This window comes from Thunnus albacares, chromosome 6, assembly GCF_914725855.1.
Source record: "Thunnus albacares chromosome 6, fThuAlb1.1, whole genome shotgun sequence".
NCBI classification, from domain to species: Eukaryota; Metazoa; Chordata; class Actinopteri; order Scombriformes; family Scombridae; genus Thunnus; species Thunnus albacares.
In genome coordinates, this window is record NC_058111.1 from 20,662,900 (window position 1) to 20,690,278 (window position 27,379).

At 39.5% G+C, this 27,379-nt stretch overlaps 1 protein-coding gene and 1 non-coding gene across 7 annotated transcripts in view; both read right to left on the reverse strand.

The window, feature by feature from the left end:
- The window catches only part of LOC122983601 (cytoplasmic dynein 2 heavy chain 1), a 126,984-nt gene that overhangs the window by 9,838 nt on the left and 89,767 nt on the right, over positions 1-27,379 (reverse strand). For all 6 annotated transcript variants that reach the window (XM_044353522.1, XM_044353523.1, XM_044353519.1 and 3 more), the window contains 11 exons: positions 25,687-25,847; positions 24,389-24,514; positions 20,270-20,380; positions 17,384-17,453; positions 16,823-16,908; positions 12,779-12,854; positions 12,203-12,429; positions 11,174-11,278; positions 4,039-4,155; positions 1,758-1,865; positions 1,041-1,142 (listed from right to left, as the gene is read on the reverse strand). In XM_044353522.1, coding sequence (XP_044209457.1) covers positions 1,041-1,142; positions 1,758-1,865; positions 4,039-4,155; positions 11,174-11,278; positions 12,203-12,429; positions 12,779-12,854; positions 16,823-16,908; positions 17,384-17,453; positions 20,270-20,380; positions 24,389-24,514; positions 25,687-25,847 — 1,289 coding nt within the window. The remainder of the gene's footprint in view (positions 1-1,040; positions 1,143-1,757; positions 1,866-4,038; positions 4,156-11,173; positions 11,279-12,202; positions 12,430-12,778; positions 12,855-16,822; positions 16,909-17,383; positions 17,454-20,269; positions 20,381-24,388; positions 24,515-25,686; positions 25,848-27,379) is intronic.
- trnat-agu lies at positions 17,784-17,857 on the reverse strand. The gene has a single exon. It is a non-coding gene; the product is annotated as a tRNA-Thr (tRNA).

Consider the following 27,379-nt stretch of genomic DNA (forward strand, 5'->3'; position numbering starts at 1 on the left):
CAAGCTGCTACATCAGAACATTTCATTGTGCATCAAGGCACACAAACCACAGACACAGATGGACAAAGAATCTCTTTCAGCTAAATTGTGAGAACCCTTGATTTAACCACAAGCTCTGATTTAACAGGGTTAGTAAAAAAAGGTGATTAAAGTATGTTTGGGGTGTTGTGACATGCAATCATAATATACAACTACTTAATCTACTTACTTCTACTATTTGAATCGCATCACAAAAATCTCATCTTAATGTATGATATAAATAATATAATGTATTACAATGGAATACACTTCAATGCATTGAATATCATGTTCATGTTAATATTGTGATATTGATTTTATCACAAAGCCCTCCCCTGCAGCCATATTAGCACTGATTATAGTGAAAGAATACAATAGAGCGGGAAGAGACAAGGAAAGAGACAAGACAGATGAAAACTAGAGAAAGTTGGCTGCGAAGGAGACTAAAGACCTGCTGATTGATGTAAAAAGAGAGAGCAGGAAAGCAGTGACGAAGGAATTATGCCCAAGGCTGCTCTCAGGAGATTACGAACATAGGGGGAGTGAAAGGTTGATTGTGTATCTCTCCTCCTCTACCCCAACATATCCCCTTTTGTCCTCATCTCAGCCTGGGGACACACTAAGATACATGCTGTGTTTGCTAGCTGTCTACTAGTGGCTCTGTATAGTGTAACTGCCCCTGTGGCCTCAACTTCACTGCAATTTTACACTCTCCACCTCTGACACAATATAGTGAAGAGAAAGCTTCACTTCACACTGTATGTCGAGGACACAGACCTGATTGTATATGTTACAGTATGACAGGATTAATCAAAGATCCCAACAATGCACAGAACTGTCAGTGAAGAAAAGATGACCTACAAAATGCTTATTAGCCAAAAGGGTATAGGAAGGTTGTGAATAAGTGTGCAAATTTGATGAACATTGCAGCGATCTGTCTCTTACATTTTTAATATCTCACTGTTGTCACTCATAAATATGAAGCCAATATTTCCCCTTTTTCTTTCTCTGTACTCTCTTACCTCTTGATTGAGCAGGGCAGTGGCCAGTTTTTGGACTTCAGGAGTTAGCAGTTGGGTCCCTCTGATGACCTTGCTCAGTGCTGCCAGGGATTGATGGATACCCTGTGACAACAATTACAGATTACAGTTTAAGAGCATGGGTACCTGCAGCATTATTTTTGACATCATGTCATTGAACCAACTGCTTCATGATGACTGACAGGCCCTGTGATCATAACGGTCTGCTCAGTAACCAGGGACATAGTTAGTGATTTGTTCTTATTTTCATCTGATTGCTTTGCTTTCTTTTAAAAAAAATTCAAATATAATGTAGGTGTGGAGAAAATATTCAGTACATAAGTACCGTAATACAGTACTGCTGAGGCTATTTTTATTTGTGAGTTTTTGCATTTCAGCACAACTATTGGTTTTACCAAATACTCAGAATCAGTTACAAAGTGTTAAAATTGCTCATTACAGGAGAAGATTAATTACACAATCTAAGTGTTTTTGAGGCACACTCATCCAGTGCATCTTCAAGATACAATGCCAGCTTTCCACAATTCTAACACTTTAACATGTCCAAGTCATGTATATCGCAAGATGCATGCTGAAAGCCCGGCGCTAAAAATGACCCAAATGAGAAGTACTTCTGGGGTAGTAATCATTTCCTCTATCAAATTCTACAATCATGTGAAAGGTGTTTTTATGGGTATGAGCGCTGCTTATCTGACACACCTGAACCAAGCGAATCGCATTGAACTGCTCCAGGATGATGAATGACAGGACCGGTGACCCATGAACTTCTGTGGGTGGAGCCACCTTCTGGTGGATCAAAGTAGAACCCTGATAGATAGAAGTCAGACAGACATAGAGGCATATTGACAGAGACAGATAGATAGATAGATAGATAGATAGATAGATAGATAGATAGATAAAGAGAGGGACAGAGAGAGCAAGATAATGTCACTGTCATGTTATAAAAACATCATCTCCCAAGACAGAGACTGAGACAAAAAGAGAACAAGTAAAGGGTGTGAAGGGGGACAGAAAGAAAAGATGTCTTTTTCTACATACAGATCAGCAAATATCATTCTCATACTCATTCTAATGACCTTAGAGCAATAGATATTTACCCTGAGCTACATTACTTCAAGGCTTACTGTATAGTCTTGTTCAATTGTCCTGGCATTGCTTTATGTCCCTCTTATCACTGCAACACAGTTAGCACTACATCAACCAGTCTATTCACATTGGCTGCTACACAGCGGCACAGACATAATATTATTAAAAGAAAAATGTACAGTACATTTTGTAACTGCTGCTGTTCATTAGCATGCCATCTCTACTCTTTTAAATTATTTCTTCAATTGGTATATCTTCTCAGTGTTCCCTGTGGGTTTCCTCAGCTCTACATACATAATATAAATTATTTCTTTCTTGGTTCTTACACAATTACAAGATATAACCAAATAGAAAATCATTTCTATGTCTTTGAAGAGCAAACCAGGGGGACTCTTGGTTTGCAATATCTACTGTAAGTACACTAAGTATTCATGTTTGTATTTGTGTACAAACACAAACTAAAAACCACCACAGATGCTGATATTTCGTAGTATTATGCTGCAGACAACAAAGTCTGTACCTGCACCCTATTTTGTTTCCATTGCGTCTATTCAGTGAGAGGCAGAGGAGAGAAAGGGAGGGAGAGAGGGATGGTGGGACTGTGGGATGGAGAGAGAGATAAGTGAAACAATGAGGGGAAAAAAGCTGATAGGATGGGACTCAGCTAGTCTACAGGTCTGCTATCGTCTCAGTTTAAAAATATGACTTAACAGCTAAATAAACATTTGCTGCTATCTCTTGCTCCTCCACTTGATCCAGAAGATCCATACTACATAAACATTTATCAAAATAAATACATACATATCTATACACACACACACACACACACACACACACACACACAAATAAAGTACATGTGCAAGCATGTGCATTCAAGTAACACATCAGGGAGCACGCATTCACTGATCGTCGAACACCAAGGGTTCACTAACGACAAAAGGCCAGTTACATAATTGAAAGCAGTTAGAGGTAGATTGTGATCTATAGAAAGCTAGCTGGTAATAGAATGGCAACAATTAACACAGTCAATCATTCCTCTCTCAGTAAGTACAAAACAACTCTGCCTGAAAGGAGTGAGAGATGGATAGATAGATAAAGAGAGATAGAGAGAGAGGAAGGCATAGGAGCAAATGAGAGAAAAAGAGAGAAAGAGCATGGGTGATTTACAGCATGAGAGTGAATAAAAAGGAGGCCGAGAGAGGGAGAACAGGAATATGGTGGCTAAATTATTAAATGTGGAGGTAGATGTCCTTTTGATTTGAAAAGGTGCCGGTCTCCAAGCAACCACACACAGCAGCGCTGCCTGACCAGGCAAGCCAGTGGTTATCACACACAGTCCTCAATTAAACTACTCATTTCCAATTAGCTTTCAAAGCTTTTAATTTAGACTAGTTGCTGCTGCAATGTAAAACGTGATTTTGCACACAAATAAAGACAAACATAGAATTGTCACCGCTTGACAGGAATAAAAAAAAAAAAAGTTTTTTTAAACTATTTCATTACTAAATAATAAATACTGATGACAAAGTGGTATAAAATATGCATCATTTTAGATTTCAACAACAAAAGAAAGGCTCATTTCAGTGATGTGAAAATTACAGACATCTTAACACAAGTATTCCTGTGATTCCCAGCATAAGGTTAAGAGCATAATGTTAAGAGCCAGAGCCAGATAAGGAGAGACAAGTTGATCAAAATGAATTTTAACGCAACAATTACAGGACCACTTTTGCAGTATGTTTTACAGAAAAAAAGGAAAAAGCATAAAAGAAAAAAGTTTGATTATTGCCAAAGATAAAGTAGTAGAAGTGGTGTGATTTTGCAGTTTAGGAAAGGGAAAATGAACAGATGGAAAGCTGAACTGAAAAAAAAAAAAAAAAAAAAAAGAACTAACCTGGTTGAGTTTCTTCCACAAGTTGAGGATGGGTGAAAGCCCATTTGACCAGAGCTCTCTGTCAAACTTTGACCCTGTTGCTACTGAGCGGCTCAGGACACGCAGTTGAGAAATCACCTGTGAGTCAATCAATGATAAACATAAAACAAATTAATCAATTAAGCAAAGGTGTTGTAGAACTGGCACAGACACACCAATTTCTTGAATTAGTAATCTGATGTTGCATTTGTTTATGCGACAAAGAGGTCATTATAAAAGGCGTCAAATAAATAAAAAAAGGGGCCATGTTACTTCCAACTTCATTCATATAATTAGAAGCAGGTGTATGGTTGCTGGTAAAGACCTTTGCTACATAGACAAAAAAGTGTGTGTGTTATTTATTAAACCAAACCACCTTGAGTAAAAATGTGAATAGACTAAATATACACTTCTGCTATTTTTACCCAATGGCCATGTTTGATTTAAAACATAATCACTGTTCTCTCTTAAAAAAACTATAATAAGATGTCATCAAGATATATGGTGGCTACACTCTCCACTGACAGACAACACTGTTTCAGGTCCTGGGATATTACAAGTGAAAAAAGGCCAAACCCCAAATATATCTCCTAACAGCTCCTTACACACCTAATCAAGCATGCTTAGCTTCAGGCTTAGAGTCCCAGATAGTGCTTTTATCTAGACTCAGTATGTGTGTTTGTGCGGTTGTGTGAGTTTCTGTGCATGTGTGTGTTGTGAGGAAGGCAGAGTGTCTGATAAATGGCTTTCATTTGGTCCAGGAGAACTCTTTACTAACACCTGCTTTATCTTCTCAGCTCAGGAGGAAAAGTGTGGGTATATATGTGTGTGTGTGTGTGTGTGCGCACATGTGTGTTTGTGTGTGTGTGTTTGTATGGAAGAGAGAGAGAGAAGGAGAGAGAGTGAGAAAGAGAGGGAGAGGACAAGGAGGGAGGGATAAAAAATACAGATAGCTAATCTAGAACTTCAGCCTGACAGCAGTAAAAATAAGGGCAGGTGAGGATGGAGATTTGAAATATATTGGAATTCAAATATATTTGGATTTAAATATATTCAGATTTATCCTTATCTCAAACAATGTCTACCTGACAGCAATTGCATTTCCAGCCAACTGGGAAGAAAAAGTTACTAGACAATGTCTACGTGCAAAGGAACCTCAGTTTAATCATTCAATGTGCAGTCAATTTAGTTAAAGCTTTCACTTTAATTCAGTGTAATCCAGGATTGTGGCTCAGTGTTTTTATCAGGGGACTATTCCTCGTGATCTTTGTCAGGATGATGTTCAATATAGACATCTACTGAGCAGAACTTTGCATGCAAACATAAATACGAATCCTGTAATACCGAGACATATAATAGGCCTGGTTCCCTGAAGACATTTTGACATGTCACAGTAGGAAAAGCACAGCTGTAAATAATTGAATTACTGATTGTGGAATTTCATTTAGCTGCTTTGGTTTCCACCTGAGCTTTTCATACTATGACAAGTCAAAATGTCTCCTTTGAAAAGGGCTTATGGTTCAATCACTTAACTGAATCTACACACAATCAGGGACAGATCATTTGTCATACAAGATAGGAGCTAAGTTATTTTCTCATTTTCACTTGTTAATCCCTACATCAGTGGTTCTCAAACTTTTTCACATCAAGGACCCCTAAACTGACAAAAATTAGACCACGGACCCCCATTTGAGATAAGATTTTGTCCCAGGGTCCCCCATCTGATACATTTTTTGCTTTTCGATGTTTTATTACAGAAAGTCTATGAACCCCATGACCAAAATAATCACACGTTCTGTCATTGTGTTACTTACGGATGGAATTATAGTGAAAATAAATAATTCCCCTTTTTGCTGGGGACCCCCTGGAACCCTCTTAAGGACCCTTGGTCCACTTTGAGAACCACTGCCCTACAGGTTGGCATCTGGTGGCTTATGGGCCAAATTCTGCCCTCCACCAAATATATTTTGTCCCTTGACAAAAGCTTTAACTTTCATATTTTATGGTGGTTGAGCCTAATTGCTGACCAGAGACCGAGGGAATTCTCAACATTTGGGACCCTTCTTCACCCATGTTAGGTCATTTACACTTAGCTTATGTGTGTATTTTAAAATGATGGTGAGCAGGCCCATTCACACGCAAAACCACTGACGGCACTCACTCTTCAGTGTACAGGCACTGTTCTGTGTGTGTGTGTGTGTGTGTGTGTGTGTGTGTGTGTGTGTGTGTGTGTGTGTGTGTGTGTGTGTGTGGTTAGATGCCCAACCCACAGACAGTGTCAAGGGTCTTCAGGGAGAGGAGAGGGCAAAAATTAAGAGAACAAAGAGAAAGAGAGAGAGAGGGAGGGAGAGAGAGAGCATGAAAGTAACAGTGATAAATGACAGTAGGGGGAGATAATGACATAGTGGTGGGGGGGTTAATGACATGTAGTGGGAGATGGGAGGAGAAAGACACAGAAACACACACACACACACACACACACACACACACACACACACACACACACACACACACACACACGCAAGTGGCCTTGTGGGAGTTGTGTGAATTAAACTAGGTTGGTGGTTCCAGTGATCAGCTGACCACACTGACAGTATGAATGGACTTAAATGCTTTAACACCCACATGGGGACTGTACCTACAAGCTGTAACGGTCCTGCATGGTTTCAGTGTATTTGCCAGGGATAATTACATACAGAAGGATGCATACAAGCACAAAAACATCCAAAACATCACACTCTGTCCATCCTGTCCTTTCTTTTCAGTTTGTAGTCTAGTTCTATGAAAAGATGTGTGAAGTTCCAAAGCTGAGAGATCTGGGAGATTTAATTATACTGTACATGACAGAGTACAGTATATGTTTGTACCATTCAAGTGTGAATCATGAAAAAAAAAACAATTAAAAGAGAAAAAAGAAGAGCAATGCAGCCACACACCTTTCTTGTCTCTCTTTTTTCTTCTTTCCATCTTTTCCTTATGATTCTATCACTAACTATTTCCTTTTGGTGCAATCACCCTCTCTTTGGCCTGTTTACACCTGGCATTAACATGTGTCTTGGGTGATCCGATCACATGTGGACGGCTCTAAGTACGTCTGTTCACACTTGGCATTAACATGCGTATCCACCTGTGTCTCTATATGCAATTAAACACGTATCATTTCCATTTGCAAAGACCAAATGCGTTGTTGTCGGCTGGAGGACCGGGGGTCCGTGTACCCTCCGTCCAAAGCTGTGTTCAACTTGTTTAATAACAGGATAAACAAATATACAATGTGTTCCCCCTTACGAAAATCAAATGCCCGTCCTATTGATTTGCTCTAGCACCGGGTCTGAACATGCATATATAACAGATATAGTTATATAGTTATATGCAGCCATCTCACCACAGCTGTGTCTGTGCTGATGCTGTGTGCATTACACATGAGGCACAGCAGCCTAACTTCATTGATTATTTAAATCTCCCAACACGCCGACAGCATCGGTCAGTATCTAATGGTAATTAATGTTCTGTGTTCCTCTATGCATACATAAAGTCAGTTGTTACATACACACACAGTCCATGTTCATACAGTGAAACTGTTTGGAGTAAAGCAGCTGCCCTCTTGATAAATCCTGAGCTCATTATGTCGAGCAGCACAACTAAAGCAAAACTAAAAACTGTAGTTATAAACAGAGGAAACTATCCAGGGGAAACAGAATCAAACGTTTAGCTTCTGAAATATTATTTTAGACAGACAAGTGAAAAACAAGTTATTTTCTGGTTTTGGTTTAATTTCTAATACAATTGCAGATTTGAAGATGAAAACGGGTTAGGGGAACGGGAAAAAATGGGAAGTGAATTCTGACTTTTTTAATTCACATGAAAAAAACGTAAAAAACAAAATAATGCATTTGTTTATTCAGTTATCAAACAAGTTGAAAACAGCTTTGGATGGAGGGTTCAAGGACCAGGAGGCAGCAATGTCCTTCCCGTGCCTAGTCTACTGGAAAATAGAGGACGTCAGTTTACTAGGCCGTCCTTTAATGTGGCCCAGGATGCGTTGCGTTCACACTGCTGAAAGAATGTGGCCACATGCGGCCCAGACCATCTCCGAATGTGGTCTGAGCAATTAGATCTCAATGCGTCCTCAGTGTGTCTTGGGTGTGTTCACACCTGTACTTAGAGCTGTCCACTTGAGATCAGATGATTCAAGATGCATGTTAATGGTGTAAACAGGGCCTTTGTCTCTTGCTCTTACACACACACACACACACACACTACATGAGTGAAAGAACACATTCGGTGTATGTGTTAGACTGTGTTGCGTTGAATTACATCAGAATTTGCAGGGACCATCAACAAATACACACACAAACACATCTGCATGTGAACGCACACTCACAGATGATAATTATTTATGACCACATGAGCATAGATACCGCAGACCATTTGCAACCTCAAATGTGTTGTCATTGAAAGCGTCATTTACTCAAAGTACAAACAGACAGGCAGGCAAAAAAATAACCCTATTTATGCACACGCACGCACACACACACACACACACACAAACTTGTCTTAGCAAACTTTTGTTAATTTTACATTCATTCCCTTTCTACGAATCCAATGTCCCATAGCCAGTTCTAGCCTGAGTGCCAGAGTTGTAATGTAGTTCTGCAGCATGGTATATTTTATAATATATTTAGAAGAGCATGGTGGGCACTAAAATTTGATTATATAGAGCTGAAAAAGTGACATTTCTCCATTTTTTCAAACAGCAATATACCGTAAACAAAACGTCAACGAAACTCAAGGTTGAGAAACTCTGCCCCAACCTTCATACCTACATGTCTAACCTCAGCCTTTTGGTCAGTAATGCCGCAGACTGTTGAACATTGCACTCTTTGTAAAAATTACATTATTGCTGCTGTGTAGGCTTTTTAAAACCAATCTATACTTACAAATGCAATAACAGACAATGATAACATAACCTTGAACGCAATAAAAGCAGACATGATATACACTGTGATGGATTACCTATCTAAACCAAGTTTCATGTCTTTGCAAGGTGAATTTCATTTTGTAGTGAAATAAATGGAAACAGATGGCTGCCTGGTATAATTCTTCAATCTTAAACTAAAGTCCTGACTCTAAAATAAACTCTTCAAGGACTGCTGTCTCCGGACTCATGGTGGGTTTAGGTCCTCCAAATGTATTAACTCACACACTGAGACGCACATACACAGAGTATGGATTGATAAAACTGAAATAACTTCTTTGACCTGACCTACTGAGTAGTGCTTTGTTTAATCTCCAGAAGCTGGAAAACACCAGTATCTACATTGTGTGCCTTCTCGTAGTTTGATGTCTAGCAATGTTGTATATTACTCTACTCTAGATTTTTAAAATTTTTGAATCAGTGTGACTTGGAGCTGTCAAACATGCAAAATCCACGCACATACAGCACATCCACAGAGTCAATGCATGCTCTAAAGCAAACATCTGTACTGTCAGCGTATTGGCTGTTTGAAGCAAATATACACAGACTGCAAAAACCTTCCAACTGTCAAATTTGTGCAAATAAAATGATAAAATGCAAAAATCTGCTTTGCTGTGAATCTTATAGGCACCTTAATAGCACACATGACCAAGGCACTGATAGCACTATTAGGGATTAAACCCAAGCACTACTGTGGTGGGTGAGAGTTCAGCCACTAGAACTCGAAGCTCAATTTTTTTCATGAGATCCTACATCTTTTTGTTTGTTTTGTAAGAGTAAATGTGTAACTGTGATTTTGTGTGAGAGTGAAAGACAGTGAGAGAATGAACCAATGAGAGTGTTTTGGCATGTATGTGTATTTGGGAGCATAAAAAATGCATGTGCATTGATGCATTTGTTTGTGTGTGTTCATGTATGAGTGTGTGTGTGTGTGCATATGTTAGTTAGTAATAGTAGTAGTTAGTGTGCTTATCTATAAATATTATGGCTGTAGTCTCCTGGTCGACTGGTCGATTAGTTGGTCGATATGTTCTCGTCCGACTAAATTCTCATTGGTCGAATAATCTCTGTGTTACTTTCTGAAGAAGAAAAGTGCTACATCAACAGCCTTCCAGGATTAATCCATTGTTTCCTGCGGCAGGAGGGACAGACTAGCAAATTACCTGTGCTGAACTCGCCCAACCTAATGGAGACTGCTAGGTACTGTACTCAATGTTTCCTAAGCGTTTACTGAATGTTTACTGAATCAGGAAAAATGAATGGGGTTAGCTCCAAAGTTAGCAACAATAGGTTAGCCTAACCTGAAGAGGCAAAATGGAGAAATGTGAGTTCACTGTGCACTCTCTCCCGTCACATCACCCCCCAGAGATACCCACCCACTGCCCATGTCTCTCAACCAAGATACTGTGGTCCAGAGTATCAAAAGCTGCACAGAGATCCAACAGCACCAACACTGAACATTCTCCAGCATCACCATGCATCAAGATATCAATCGAGACTCTGAGAAGAGCTGTTTCTATTGAGTGCAACCAGTGGAAGCCAGACTGAAACTGCTTAGCAACCACTTTTTCTAAAATTTTAGCTACAAAAGTCAACTTGGAGATGGACCTGTAATTGTGGGGTAGAGAAGGACCAAGCTTTGATTTTTTGAGAAGTGGTTGAATGACAGCTTGTTTGAATTGAACAGGGACACCGTCAGATAACAGAGTTGTTGATTTTGGAGAGCACAGCAGGACCAACAGAGAAAATGACATTTTTAAACAGAAATGTTGGTAAGACACAAGATTAGAGAAATAGGTAGCTCTGGCATCCTTTACCACATTATTGAAAGACATTAAGAGTTCTTTTATATAAAGATAGTGGATGTGTAGTCGGATGGATTTCCATAGGCGATCGACTCTCCTACAGTTTCTCTTTAGAGAGCGAATATTGTCATTTATCCAAGGGGAGGACTTGATCAAAGGAGCTGATCTAGTTTTAATAGGGGCCACTTTAAAGGTGTGTGTTTGTGTGTGCTTTTGTGCTTGTATTTATGCATGTCTGAGGCAGAGATAGAGACTGTGGTTGTCTGTGTGTTTGAGGGAATGTGCAGGTGGCTGTGTGCGTGTGTGCGTGTGTGTTTCTGTGTGTGGGGTGCACCTGGGAGCTGATGATTCTCTGGGAGGATCTCTCTATGTTGGCAGGCAGACCAAAGAATGCAGGCCTGTCATCCTCTGGGAGATTGTCTATTACACTGCGGTAGTCCTGGGAAGACACACAGACACATACAGGTCATACACACAGAAATGCACCCGCATGCACGAATAGTCAGAGAGAAAATGTCAGCACATAAGACATTAGACAACATTTTAGCATTTCTAAGCAACACATGCTACATAATTGAAAAATACTACGTGTGGCATGCTAGTTGGATTTGGTACGTGGGAGTGTAGGACAAATAATGCTATGCTGTCCTTAATTAGGTGTGTTGTTTGTATGACTTATATAACCTATTTGGCACAACTTGAAAGGCCTAAATTACTCAAACTGAACTCCCACTTACACCTAGCTTTTAAATTGTACAAATAGATCGGGTAAATCAAAGTGTAGATTTCCATATTGACTTTCTTTCCTCTCAATGGCTCTGCATTACACTACTTTATTCTAATAGAACTCTGTAATAAACATGTTTTGGGCATAGTATGCCCACTTATTTTTTTGCATACTAAGCTGTATTTCTAGAATGTAAATTGACTGCAATGCAATAGAAATAGAGTGTAACTTATGGGATTTATTTGTGACAGCTGCTTTAACCCAATTTAAGATTATGCTAACACAACATAGACTAATAATACTTCAATACTGACCAAACCATGAATAGTAAATCTGGTCAGTGAAAAGCCTAAGAGCATTAATTCAGTACCCTTTGTTTGGATTGTTTTTGCCTCTTTGTCAATGCACCTGTGTCCGTTAGGATGTGCTTACACTAAAGTGCAGCTTAGGCTTTAAAGTTCAGAAGAAGGAAGAAGTGCTCCTTTTAACATTTTTCTGTAGCAAGAATTTCTTGAACATATATAGGAGATTACAGTAGGACTGCAGCCCTATATACAGCAGCTATACCTGCAACTATGAATTAAAATGTGTGCTTTGATTGCCAACTGTTTATGTTACACCATCCTGTCTACCCACCAATATGGAGCAAGAGTTCGGGAGGCTGATCTGAGGTGGAAAGAAGCGTGTTCCTCCTCTGCTTTTTCTCTGTCCAGCTGAGAGGGCAGAGGAGAGGAGACGTGCAGAGAAGAACTGCTCCAGGTAGGAGCGTAAGATGTTGAGGTCAGAGGGGTTGTCGATGCGTCCGCCATAGATGGCACTCTCCAACAGGCCGTGGACAAACTCCCACTGGAAGGTTTTACCACCTTAAAGATATGAGGACACACAGAAACAAAAGGAAAGCTATAAACATGTGTAAAGAGTGGACAAAAGACAAAAGAACACTAATGTTGTGCTGGCGTGCACACACACACACACACACACACATACAGAAAGCCAGGGAGACACATCAAAGGGCAAATGTGCACATATAAACACAATGCATTGAAATGCAAATTCAGAGTTGTCCAGATCATGATTTATCAGGGGTAAATTAAAGACGTAATTGATCAAAGACTCCATAGATTCCAGTTCACATTACCATGTGTGTTGCAGAGCAGAACAACAGAGCAGAGGTGTCCACTGCATTGTGATCTTTGATACCAGCCCTCTTACCTTCAAAAAGCCTGTCGATGATCTCAAAGCCAGCACGGAGGTCTGACAAAGAAAACTCATAGAACTGAGTCCAGCCCTGGATAAAGCAGAGAGGCGGGGGAATAAGTACAGAGATTATTTATTTAACTGCCTATAGAACTGATGTAATGGACTACTGTCAGAATTTGTCATCCAAACAATTCAAACATCCAAACGGCATTCAAAATGTGTACACTTTTGTGTTACTTTTTTAATCTTCTAACTACTCTATGTGAGTATAGTCATAATCACGATGGCTGCTACATTCTTCTAAAAAAGAGATGCAATATACAAACCCAAGAAAGTAAAGACAGCAGTATGCTATTCAGTTGTAAATCAATATCTTTCAATCAAATGAAATTTCTCTTGTGGCTATTCTTTTCAGGGTGAATATCTATTGTGTTTTAGCAATGATTGAGACTATTAAAACCACTTAAGCTAAACATTCACATACATTTACTATCACTTTCTCCAATGACCAGCTCAAACTTAATGTGATTACAATCATTCTTTATCCTGCAACAATCTAGTCGTAAGCAAAACCCCCTTAAAAATAGCACTGAGTAACAGAATTAACACCAGTCCAGTTTTTGTTCATACAAAGACAGGCCCATGTATGCAAGCACACGAGCATAGAAAGTCAAGGCATTAGCACTGAAGCCTCAGGGAGAAAAAAAAAAACCCCAAACAAGTCGTCTGTAATCAGAAAACACATATGCACACACATGCACAAAAAAACACACGCACTTTAGCACACACAGTATCACAACATTGACCAACTCAGAAAAAACACACAGAAGTGTCAAAACATAATTGAGTGTGAGGGCAGTCTGAGTTTGTGAGTGTGTGCTTATTGCACTTCCCAACTATCCAATCAGCAGTTGTAATCTGCCCGCTGATGCTGTAGGTGGATGGAGTGAGGGGTGGAGGAAAACTGTGTAGGCATGTTCAGTAATTCCTTCAAAGATTAAGGGTATGTTGTTGTATCTTCAGTAATTTTTGTGCTTGACTGTGTATTCACAGATTGTGTCGGGGCATGTTTCTACTGCATTTGATAAATGTGCTCACACGTGTCTGAGTGAGACTGCAGATTGTGCATTTGTTTTATGTGCAGAGCGACGGATGTTTATTCTGTGAATGATCCAATGTATGAGTCTAATAATGGTGACTGTGTTCATTGATTGTGTGTGTATGTTTTCAGTTGTTTTGTGAGCATTTCAGAAAGTGTGCAACCTAGTTGTGTGTTTACCAGACATAATTGGCCACTCATTTTGATTTCCTATGGCCATCAAATGAAAACTTATATCTTTCTGCTGCTGCAGCGGCAATGATCACATAACCTCTCTTTCCCCTCCTTTGCATCTCACTTTCAATTTCTCTCCCAAGTCTATTCCTCTGTCTTTTTAAATGAAGTGGTTTTCTGCACAGGCATGTAAAGAGGAGGAAAACAGGGAGAGAAGCAGGAGAGAATAAATGAGAGGAGGAGGGAGGACAGTAGATGAAGCAAGAAGGGAGTAAGTGATGTTGGAGTGGACGAAAGGAGCTGTGACTGTTTCAATAATTAGGTGATCATGTTCTTGGATGAGAAACAACATTACCATCTCAAATGAAAACACTTACCAGAGATATAGTGACTGAGAGAGAAGAAGAGTGTGAGAGAGAGAGAAAATGCGGCAGTGGCCAGTAAAATGGAAATTAAGGAAAATACAAGTCAGCAGAGCAATGTGGGAGAATTTGAGGAAGGAGAAATGGAGAGACAGACGCCCAAGAGACCAACAAGACACAGGAATACTGTTAGCTATGTAGGTTTACATTCTCCTATAGGGCAATCAATTCTTTTTTTTCCAAACAATTCTGAAATGAGGGAAATGGTTAAGGGGGACTATTGGGACCAAGTCTAAAGGAGTAGGAAAAAAATGTGTAAAAGTTGCAGTAATTTATTTACAAAAAACATGTTCTTTGCTACAGTTTTCCCTAGTGTTTGGGTTTATCAGTAATGAGTTCACTGTTGGTCGGAAGAAAAAGAGATACCTTCCTGCTTTAACTGCAGACATATCTTATTATTTGATTAGACAGGCTACTCTGATGCATCACTGCAGTACAAACAAAGACAAATGAGTTCCTGTGCATCAATGACTGTGCTGCACACTGGCATGCTACCTAATTGTAAAAGTGACTGTTTAAGTATCAGCAAGTATCAAGTCATTAAAGGTGAAATCGCATCTTCTTTCTGTGTTCAAATCTTTTACTTTGCTGCATTTTTGAATATGATTAGTTTTAGCTCACACTGCTAAACCACAAGCGAACCAGCCCTCATAAACAAAAGCCAGATACTCAAAGATGCATTATTCGTGGGACTTACATCTTAAGTGTGTTCTTTTCTCTGAGATATCTTGTAAGAACACCCGAGGGATCATCACAATGTGATTATTACTCAAGATGGATTTTCATTGAATCTTGTTATGTCAGATCTTTGAAGCACATGTACCTACTAGCTATGAAATGTCAATATTTGCCAGAAGTGTTCAACTGAATCGCTACAAATATGCTTGATTTGAGTGTAGCCTAACTATAAAATGCACACCAGACATGTGAAACTGAAGAAGTTACATATGTAAAGAAAAACAAGCCCTTTGTTACTCACTACACATTATCAAGGCTTACCGCTATGATTCTTACCAAGAAAGGAAGAGGCACAGTGAGGTTAAATAAATGTGTCATACAGTAAATGATGAGGCAGAGAAACCCAGTCTGCTTCTACCTTAAAGGTTCATGGCTGCTGCGTTAGGTATTTTGAAAAAATCTCTAAAATACTGTATATCTATATAGTGATTCATTATGTGTCAGTGATAAATCAAAATCTTCACTTTTGATGAATTTCATTATTGACTGAAGATTTTGACTCTACCAAAAATAATACAATTTCTTTGGTGAATCACAGCTGCTTATTCACAGTAACTATGATCTTTTGGCCAGAAGGGTCCCAATAGCCCAATAATTCTAGCTATTGTTCAGCATCATTTCCTTCAATGTTTTTCGATTTGTTATTTATTTGGTGCTGATTCATCACTGCCTTGGGTTTCAACTGAGAAAATAAATAGTCTGGTATTTGCAAATGATGTCATTCTTTATACTCTCTCTCTTGTTATGTAGAGATGATTTATCATCGGAGCTGCAGTTCAAACGAGGAAATGCTGTGCCCCTAAACATTCGGAGTTGATTCTGACACTGATAAAATACACCATTTTTATTTATTTAGAGCTGCTGTGAAACTGTTAAAGCTGAGTTACACTTTAAATTAAATAATAGAGTTGTTACTACCATCACATGCACTGGGGTCAATGAAATCTACTTTCAGTTGACGCATATAATATATCTCCTTTGTAAAATCTTTTGACAGTGTTTGCCATCATAAGGTTTCTATTATATTCTAAGCTTCCCCTGTGTGGAAAACATATTTTGTAAATTCAGTGACTAGAGGGAAATTTGTCTCTGGCTCCTGTATTGTTATTGAACTTGACATAGCAAACCCTTTTGGTCTATAAACATTGTGCCTACAAAATATCAAGTGAAGAGACTGCTCTATAAAACTCACCAATGTGGGGGCTAATCTAAATTCTGTATGTATGTGCTGACCAGCTAGCAAGTTTGAAATAAAGGCTTATATTCTTAGTGTACACAAACACACACACATAGCCATACACACACGCAAACACTCACAGACTGCCAGTGAGTTTTGGGCCAGGAAATAAACAAATCATGCATTTGCATAGATGTGTTGTATATAGATGTGTGCTGTGAACATGTTATTTTCAGTAACTATGTACCTGTGATAACCCAGGGTAGAAATATTATGTAAATATTATGCATTATATAATTAAGTGTTGATGTGCGTTTGGGACACATCTTTGGGTTCTCCAAGTAAAAACTACCAACAGGCTTGCAGCAGTTCTGTTTTGTTTTTCTGAGATGAAATTGTAGAACTATGACCACTCGGGTATATATTGATGTGATTGTATATTTTACCTGTGGTATGTAGTTGCGTCTCTCTTGGCAGACAGCATGGAACCAGGCCAAGCAGAAGAGAGACTGGGCTCTAGCCAGTATACCTCCTACACGAAAACAATTAACGTTAGCATCACAACCAAAATCAACTACAACAATCAATCATTAGTGGACTTTCATTTTTTAAAATTATTAATCAAACAAAAGACAACAAAGAGGACTGAGAGGAACACTGTGCAATAATTACAATGCTTCAGATTCTGTATTCTGTTGTTGAAACTCTTTTGAGCTTTGTGTTGCAAGCTTGCTGAGATTTCTCTGCCCATGGACTGGTAACGTGAGCAACAGTAATATGCATTCAAGATCACTTTATGTCCAAAAATGTGAACTATCCCTTGAAAAGAAAACAAATTCAAAGGCCAAATTCTTAAAAAAACCGAGACATATCCACTGATTTTGACATTTTCTTTAACATTTGCATCATTGCTTGGAATAACAGTGAGCAAATCTGAAGCAACTAGAAAAATGACTTCAGAAGAAACAGGGCATCCCCTGATGAAATACAGAGCATTTGTAGAATACCTTTGCTGATTTGCTCTGGAGTCCAGGACTCATACGTTCTCAGCAGGTTCTTCTTTAATCCAGGAGGAGCCTAGAGATGGGAATACAAAGGGAGGATAGATAGACAGACAGGGAAGGGACGTGGTAAAGAAGGATAGAGGGGAAGAGGAAGAATTGAGAAGGAGTCAGGAAGAGAAGGTAGAGATGAGAGGGACAACATAAAATAGGAGGGAGGGAGGGAGGAAGGGAGAGGGACAGTGGGTGGGGAGTTATATTATTATGATGTAACATCATACAGCAAGTTCAAATTACAAGGTCAACACAAAGTATTGCCAGTACAAAAATATGGCAAGGAAGAGGGAGACTGAAAATATGTCTAAAAGACTTATGTGCTGCACAGTAAGATGGTAATGGGACATAAAGGCACCGCTGGGATTCGAACCCAGGATCTCCTGTTTACTAGACAGGCGCTTTAACCAACTAAGCCACGGCGCCAGTTAGTTTACTGCTACAGAGAAACTCAATTGGTTGAGTGAATGTTCTGTACCCCAGCTTTCATGGAGAGTTTATAGAGCAGATGTATGCATATTTATATATTATTGAGAAGTAGAGAAAACATATCAGATTGTTTGCAAAACAATAGCAGAACTATAGCAGAATTAGCTCAAACTCATGTATGATAAATGAATGAGTGCAACAGGAATACAATTGTTTACATGCTAAATCAAGTTGACATTGCAAACTGAAATTTGCTGAGAGGCCAGCTGTAGAACTGTGGTTTCATCTCCATGTTTGTCATGTTTCTATGTTATTGTGGTGTATAAGCTTTTATTTTTGTGAGTCTGAGGGAGTGAACTGTAAAATTGGCCAGAATGTGTGAACCCCAAACCCCCCAAAGTGTGATTCCCAAATCCACTTCATCAAATATGTGTGCCTGGCAAGACCAAAAAGAGGCTGTGAAAGCCATCCGGGATGTGTGCAATGTTCATTCCTTTCACAGTCTGGTTAGTGTTGTTTTGTGTCTCTTGCTTAAGCCAACACCCAGTCTGCAGGACCAGTAAGACCATATGTAAAAGGCCTTTTTCTTGTTCCAGATTTCAAATATTAACACGGAGGCACAGAGCAAATGAGGACAGAGAAAATAGATCCTATTGAGAAGGTGGAAGTCTTCTACTGCATGCACCAGACTACCTGTTGTGTAAGTTTATTGTAGCCCACAGTGGGTGATTACAGTAACAATAGTCTTTAAACAAAGTTAAAAAAAAAACATTGTTCGGTCAGGGTTTGACATCAATTGGGACCAAAATGAAGTTAGATAACCCCTCCGACCTTTCCCATGGTGAGCAGGAGTCACTACAACACTTCCTCAGCCCTTGCCTCTTCCGCTCAAGGAGCGACAGACTGATCATTTATATAAGCAGCTGGACTAAACTAAATTGTTTTTTAGTTGGTACTTTCTCTACACAAGTCAGCACATACAGCACTGTATCTCTGAATAATTCTCTGTACTTTTGGTTCCTCCAGCACAGCAAACAGAATGCTCTGTTTATGATAGAAACAATGAGCATACATTGACGTCAGTTCACACAATATTAGCTTTGCTGAACATTTGGTACCTCCATCTGGAGGTTTTGATAATACACAAACCCAGTGATATTACAACTAAATTTGCCAAAATCAGCAAATTCACTACATATGTTGCAATGTAGGTGCTTATATCCACATGCCCAAAGACATTCTGCACATATGTATATCCCTGAACAGGCCAGTAAATGTGACGATTTCTTAATATCTTGCGTGCAGTATGTTGTACATTTAATGTATTTTTTTTCCCTACAGATTGGAAAGGATTTAGACAGCTTCACACCCATCATAAACAAAATCCATAAATTCAAATCTGGATCTCAACCACCACCAGCATGTTAGAGGCATGAATTGTAGCTGAGTTGGAAGCAGAGCAGCCATTTTTTAAGCTCAGGTGGTTTGCTCACTGACCCAGCGATCAGTGAATATATCATTGCTGTAACTGAAAGTCCTTGCTGCAATTCACCTGTTATCACCTGCTATAATATATTACAGTACTGGGAATGTGTTCAGGATGAGTGTGCATACATATGAAGTGTGTCAGTAAGTTTGCCCATGAAAGTGTGTGAGTGCGTCTGAGAGAGAAAAAGAAAGACAGACAGACAGAGAGGGAGGGAAGGAGGCTGATGTGCAGCATGCTTGGCTGCTGAAGCAGCTAACCCCTTGAGCATGACTCCCATCTGAAACACACTGAGCTCTAAAACATGCATTACTAACACACAAGCTGCAGGCTTCTATGTCTCCTTCCAAATGTACAGTATATGTGGCTGCATTGCGTATGTAGCCATTGATCATTTTATGTCGGTTATTTTATCTGTCTTATCCTGTCTTTTTAATTTGATTTGATGCCATCTTATTGTATTTATCCTTGTTTTACTTTATTGTAAATATTATGATTCTTTGCTTTTATGTTAAGCACTTTGCGTTGCTCTAAAAATAAAAATGATAATGATGACGATAATGATGGGTAAAAGACACACACATTTTCATAAATTCACATGACATTCCAAACACAAAAATCCCTTACACTCCACAGTGAGTGTACCATAACCCAGAAACATGGCCCACACCACATCAGTAAGACTAGGGCTCAGCCAGAAAGACAAACACAGCTACATTCTTCAGAGATTCACAGAGACCAATGGTCTATGGGGAAATTAAAGAAGAAGTTTCAATGCTTTATATAAAAAGCAAACAGATGGATGAACATTTGTGTACAGTGTACCTACAAAAATGTGTGGATGAGAGGCATGTTTGTGTGTCAAACTGTGTGATATGAGTAAGATGGTGGTTTTGCGTAGGTATATGTGTATGTGTGTGTACCTCATAAGTGATCTTGAGGCTGGACTGCAGCAGTATGGGAGGAAATCTTGGGTGAACTTCTGCTGTTACCCAGAGACGGAAGCCTGCTTTAGGATGTAGCACATTTAGCTCCTGTGGGGAAAAGGACAGTACACATATTAGATGCATTGATATACATAAAACACTCAGCACACAAATTACACACACATTAGTTCATACATGGACTTCCATACACACATTTATTCACAATAAATGTTTTGCCTTGAAGAGATTGCAGCAGTAATATGAAACTACTTGTGCTGTAGTATCTGATTATAGACGCAGCTTTCCTGACCTGAGGTCTACCTTACTACATGCCTACCCACCCACACACATATGCATACACACAAATACACACAGACACAGACACAAACAAACAAACATGTTGTATTTCAAAACATAAAACTCACTCATTATTTGAGCCTGTGATTGCACACATTTTCTAAATATTTATTGTATTTTGGTTCACAGAGGGCTGAAGTATATCTCAGCATATACACACAGAAAGAACCAAGACTGCTGGGTTGGATTCAAACCCAGGATATTCATGCTTTGAGGTAAAAGTGCTAACCGCTGAGTTCACTGAAGTCCATGCAAACTAAATCCTTTTCATTTCAGAGAGTAAAAACCTCTATACAGCACTGAACGAGTGTGGAAATATCCAAATCTTGAAACCATAATCTTGTTTCACTGTTACACAATGACTGGATGACGTCTAAAATATCACCTGATAAATTACAAACAATTTTTCATATTAAATGCAAACATTAAGCAAACATTGACTCCCATGGATTATTTATTATAAATGCAAATTTCAAGCCCCCCACTCAAAAAAGACTTTACTTGAAGACTTTCCTTCATATTTGCTTCTTTCTACAGATTCACAAACATATATGCTATGAGGAGGATAACCAGTACAGTATATATAGCAAATAAACATAATAAATAAATAAAAAATTAAATATTTTCCCCCCACTCAATTTCCAGCTTTCTCTCTCTCTCACTTCTCTTCTTACACTCCTTCCCCCTCTCTTTCTTTTTTTCTCAAAGACACATGGTTAAAAATAGCATGCTGGCACCTTAGGGTCTTGTGTCATCTGATTGGGCACTCACTCTCTCTCTCTCTCTCTCACACACACACACACACACACACACACACGCACGCGCACACACACACACACACACACAGAATTGTAATCAATGTGTTTCTGACTCATTTGGAACACCTAATTCATTCTCATCGAAGCACACATGATCACAGAATCAAATAACACAAGAGCTGACATCCCTCGAAGAAAAGTGTCTCATGTCTCTGTGTGTATGTGTGTGTGTGTGCATCTGTATGCCTGATGCGTTGTCAACCAGAATTTCACTGGAACAAATGATAGTATTGCGGGAAGATGCAACACAGTGACATGCACAGATGAGACTCATAAAATACTGTAACTCCTGATACAATCCTATCACAATGTTTTAACCAATGATAATGTTAAATATTATTATATTACATATTGTATTCATTGATTCATTATTTATTCATTATGTATAATTCATTTATCAATTTAATTAGATAGATAGATAGATAGATAGATAGATAGATAGATAGATAGATAGATAGATAGATAGATAGATAGATAGATAGATAGATAGATAAATAAAGCAGTGAAAGCGGAAGAATATGAGTGGACAGGGACGAGAAGATGAGAAGACATCTGCACTGCCAACTTCAATTACGAACACTAACCGCTCTCCTTCTCCGTCTCTCTTTCCTCCGCTCTCCTCTCTCTAACTGACTAACTGATTTAGTGAAGGAGGGAAGAACTGGGGAGACAGATGGCAAGAAGAAGCCAAAAAATTTTGAAACTACATTGAGAGATGCAGTACGGCCGAGCAGATGGACACAGCTACAGAAAGAGAAGCTGATACCATTAAAACAAAGCCCTCTCTGGGTAGAATTTCCACCTTCCTGCTGAGGCTCAGTTCATCTTTCCCCTACTTCCTTCCTTTCACATCTACTGTTTCTTCATTCTTTCTTTCCTATGCTCGCTGCCTTCCCCATTCCCCTTGTTGCGTCAGTTTTTCATTTCAAGCTCGACTGCCGAGACTTCAACCTCATCGGCTGCTGGGCAAGAACGAGAAAGAGCGAGAAAGAAACGGAGAGAGAGAGGAGAACAGACAGACAGAAAGAGAGTTTTAGTTTAATGATATTAGGGTGTAAAGGAGAAGTGTTACTGTAAGAAAAACTGGAGAGAAGATAGTCAAGATGAAGAAGTGGAAACAAAACAAGAAACATGCTAAATTAAATAATAGGAGGAGAGGAGAGAGAGGGAATGGAACGGAGAAAGACAAAAGTAGAAGAGCAGATCTATAATAAGCCATGGTTTAAGTAGCAGTGGGAGAGCAGACAACACTGGACAGGAGGGATCTCTGGCTAACCCCAGGGCACACACGTGCATGGCACACACACACACACACACAGGTATAAGCCCACACACACACACACTCACACATGCAGAGGCCAATCACTGCCAACAGCTGTGCCTCCCAGTGAGATATGACCTGCTACAGTGACACAGCACTAAACAGAACCCCAGGAAAAACACATGGACACAGAACACATACAGAACAATAAAAACATATAGTACAAGCTACATGAGAACTTCGGGTGAGACACACACTTACAGTACTACATGCACAGTGATCATGAACATGCACATGTATATACAGCAACAAATACACAAACATATATAGAGAGACACACATGGTCACAGTCACCACCACACAAACAACAACACAGTGATGAATATGGGCTGGTAGGTAGAATGCAAAATGTGTATGTGCAGGCAAAGGACAGAAGGTAATTTTAGATATGGAAATTTGGGCAACTGGCAGAATGTGTTCGTGTGTGTGTGTGTGTGTGTGTAGCAGTGTTGCATTATTGTAGATAAACACTGACAAGCAGAGTGAAACAAGAAATTATGTACACAGTTTAAGCACAGAACATCCTCCAGGCTCCCCCCTTCTACTGACCTTTCCCCCTAACCCAGACTCCACCCACCTGGAACTGGAAATGGGGGCTTGAGATGATGTAAAGAAGTGAAATTAGACTTGTTTAAAGGGGACATATCATGCTTTTTGTGATTTTCTGTTATGTTTATACTGTTATGATGTTGGATGTCTACGTTAAACATGGTCAAAGTTCCAAAACATAAGGTGAACACATACATATGTAAAAAATGGGCTTAAACATGTATGGATGTATTTGAGAAGTTTCTATTTAGAGTAAAGAAGGGGAAAAGGAAGCAAAATCCGAATACTATTGTTTGTTTACATAGCCTCCGGAACTGCCAGAAGTCTGCCAGGGGGCAGCTTCCGGGAGCTAACCAATCAGAACAGAGTGGGCTCATTGGATGGGGGACCTTAAAGAGACAGCTCAAACGGCCTGTTTCAGACAGAGGCTGAACCGAGGGGCTGCATAAAGGGCCAGTATAAGATAAATAAGGAGTTTTTTGAACTGTAAATCATGCAAAGATACTCCTGTAGAATCCCAGAATATAAATAAAGACCTGGAAATATGGATGATAGGTTCTCTTTAACTAGATTTAATTCAAAGGACTTGTCCTTCAGGACTTATTCCACTGGACTCATCCCAGTGGACTGTTCATCTAAGCCTTTTCTTGGACTTACTTTGCAAGTCTTTGATTTATTATATCGTTTAGGACTTATTGCTGGATCATTGCATCATGTATTTGTATTGAATGTTACATATTTTCTGTTATGTTTGTAATATGCAGTTTTCCAGTAAAAATATAAACAATAAACAGTTGCAGATGGACACACACCCAAACACACTAACATACAGGATCTCTGTAGGGTAACAGAGTCAATTTGATTGCTCTCTTTTTGAGTTCATCATGGGAGGTTCTTGTTAGCTGCTATTGTCTAATAATTAGAAAAGGCATATAAAAAATACACCTTACCAACCAAAAAGTGCAAAAATACAAAGAAAAACAACAATCTCTCTCACACACACAGATGCTAACATATGTCCCTGAGATCTTACCACACAAAAAGACTCATAAACACACACAGGGTACGTACTTTTTCGAGGAGGGGTAGCCATGCAGTGACAAGGTGAAGGTTTTTCAAGCAAAGCCAGTCTCCATTTCGGGAACATTCTCTCAGTGTCGCTAAGGCCACATCAGCCTGTCCCTGACCCATAGAGATCTAGACAGACAAAGAGGGGGAGGAAGGGAGGGTGAGAAACAGAGGCAGTGGGATAGAAAATTTGATTCACATTGTAATTTCTCACAAGTTAGCAGCAGATAATCTGATTCCATTTTTTAATTCATCTCTCCTCAGTGGGAGGAACAATGAAACACAAAGTCAGATTCCCACTGTGTTTTTTTTTCTCAATGCAGCTCCCATATTGAGGCCAGTAACACAACTAACTGATCTGATTTATGTATAACTGATATGACTTAATGTTATATGCAGCACCCATGTGAGTGGAATGCTTGGTGTGTACATCTTTGCAGTCACACACATGGGTTCCTTGTACATAATGTTGGTTGTAGTTACAATGGAAATGGTAAAAACCTACTTTCTAATATGTTTTCAAGGTGACTGAGGGCAGGTTTGAAAACTTAGAAAGTAAGAAAGATATTGAAACAGAGATCAGAAAGGAGGCATAAAAAACTGTAAACCTACAGTAATTTACATAAATCCAATACACTACCCATCCTTATGTGACAGAAATCAACGCCTTAATTCTGGTCTGAAAAATGTGTTTTTTGCCACGAGGTCTTGACACAGTCACTTGAAATTGACACACTGTAATGAAGGAACATGTCACCCGCAGCAATGGAACAGCGCTTTCATGCATTTCCAATAATTTTTGGACAACAGTTGAGTTCTGTGGCACATAGGCACAAGCTTCTGTATATCAGGCTTTGACTGTGCAGATGATACTTGTTAGTAAGATAAATTTCTCTGTGGGTTTTCATCTCTTCAGGGGATTTGATGATCACTATAAAAAGAAAATAATACCTACATTTTTCTTTAATAGCTGCATTAACCACATATTGAATAACTGCAGGTGTGTCTTGCAGGGGCAGACTGCAAAGGAGATGATCTCAGATGTCTTCCTGTCTTAAAAAGTATTATAATTGCTGACCTCCATTGGCAGAACAATATCAAGAGTTATCAAGAGTTATACTTCATAACCATGTTGCAATAAGACATTCAACAAGCTGTAGGACTCTCATTTTTCCCCATGTAGGTGCACAATAGATTATTCTATAGATTTGGTCTAGTGTTCTGTCAAAAAAAACAAAAAAAACACTTGCACTTGCCAATAAATTGCAATTATTTTATCATTTAATTGTGTTATTCTCTACCTCATGATAGTTGTCCCTGCCCACGGTTTCCGAAGCTAGTTCTGCAAGCTCCTGGGAGGGGTCTGCCCCCGGAGAGATGATGATCAACACCGGTTCCCATTCCAATGTCTCAGTGTAGAGACGCCGCAGGTTCAGAGGAGGGGGGGAGAGCTCTTTCATACCTGCAGAGAGAAGATAAAGGAGATAGGAGGAGAACGAGGGGCGTGAAAGACAGATCTGTAAAGTGTGTTTCAACATTTCATTTAAATTTGATATGCTACTAAAAGTCAAAGTCACTAGATTCACTGCACAGAGAGGAGACAGAAATAGAGCTAAACAGTGGGAAACAAGAAGTGGAGGCAAATGGAAGTAAGTAACAGCAAAGGGGCATTAGGTAAGGGTAGATGGGGAAGAAGCATACATGCAGTACCAGTCAAAAGTTTGGACACACCTTCCCATTCCCTTGAGTGAGAGAGTGTGTCCAAACGTTTGACTGGTACTGTACATGGAGTAGAAAAATCAAGTGGAAAAAGATGACAAGGAGACAGAGGGGGAGCATTAACAGGGAGGGGTAGACAGTACCAGAGGGAGGTGATGGGGAGGAAGGCTGGGGAAAAAAGAAAAAAAAAAAAAAAAGTTGAAGAAGGGGGAGAGCAGGAGGCAGGCAGTGATGGTGAAAGGGAGAGAGGGCAGAAGAGGAAGACACTGAAAGAGACAGAGTGAGAGAGATTAGGGGGGTGATGCAGTATGCATACTGAGTGTTAGGTATGCAGCAGTATTCGCAACACATAGCAGAAGAATACCTTGTCAGCCCCCTGGTGTTGAGAAGCCAGGCTCTTTGTGTATGCGTCTAAGAGTGTGTGTGTGTGAGTCTGTATGTGTATGTTTTTCTCACTGAGCATTAGGCTCTAATCCTGCTGTAATATATTGAATCGCATATCAGATATGAGTTAATAGTGACACACAAGCTGCGATACAGGCGCACACAGCGTGAGTGGCTGTGTTAGAAATACTGCTGTGACGTTATTCATGCATGTATCAGCAGATATCTCTTTCAGACACACAAGCGCACACACACACATGCTCACACACACATATACATACACCCACATGTTTACTTAGATCACTTTTGTGGACATTACATAGACTTACATTAATTTCCTGGAGACTTACTCTAACATTAACCTAACTTTAACCTTAACCACTGATCCAAAAATCAGCTTTTTCACAATCGGGGACGCGACTTTTGTCCCCAATAGGACAAGCCGTCCCAAATTAAATGGTCTTTAGTCTGAAATCTGTCCTGAACAGAACTGCATGCACGCACACACACACACACACACACACACACACACACACACACACACACACACACACACACACACACTCACACACACACACACACAGTGCTGTCTTTTCTGGTTGAGACAACTGCCCTCTCGCCTGAACATTCTTTTGGTGTCTGCTGCCAAATTCAATCTGCTGCACTGGAGTACACACACATACACGCACACAAGGTCTTGGAAGAGAACATCTCAGAGCGACCTTTTGCTGCATCACCATGGCAACACTAAGAAAAACAGTCATCTGACCACATGGCTTGTGATGTCTGACTGCAAAAAAAAAAGAGGGAGCATTTACAGAACAGGCGCGTGCACAAATGTATACACAACTACCTTTGACATGGGCAGGTAATCAGTATTCGTGCTGCAAA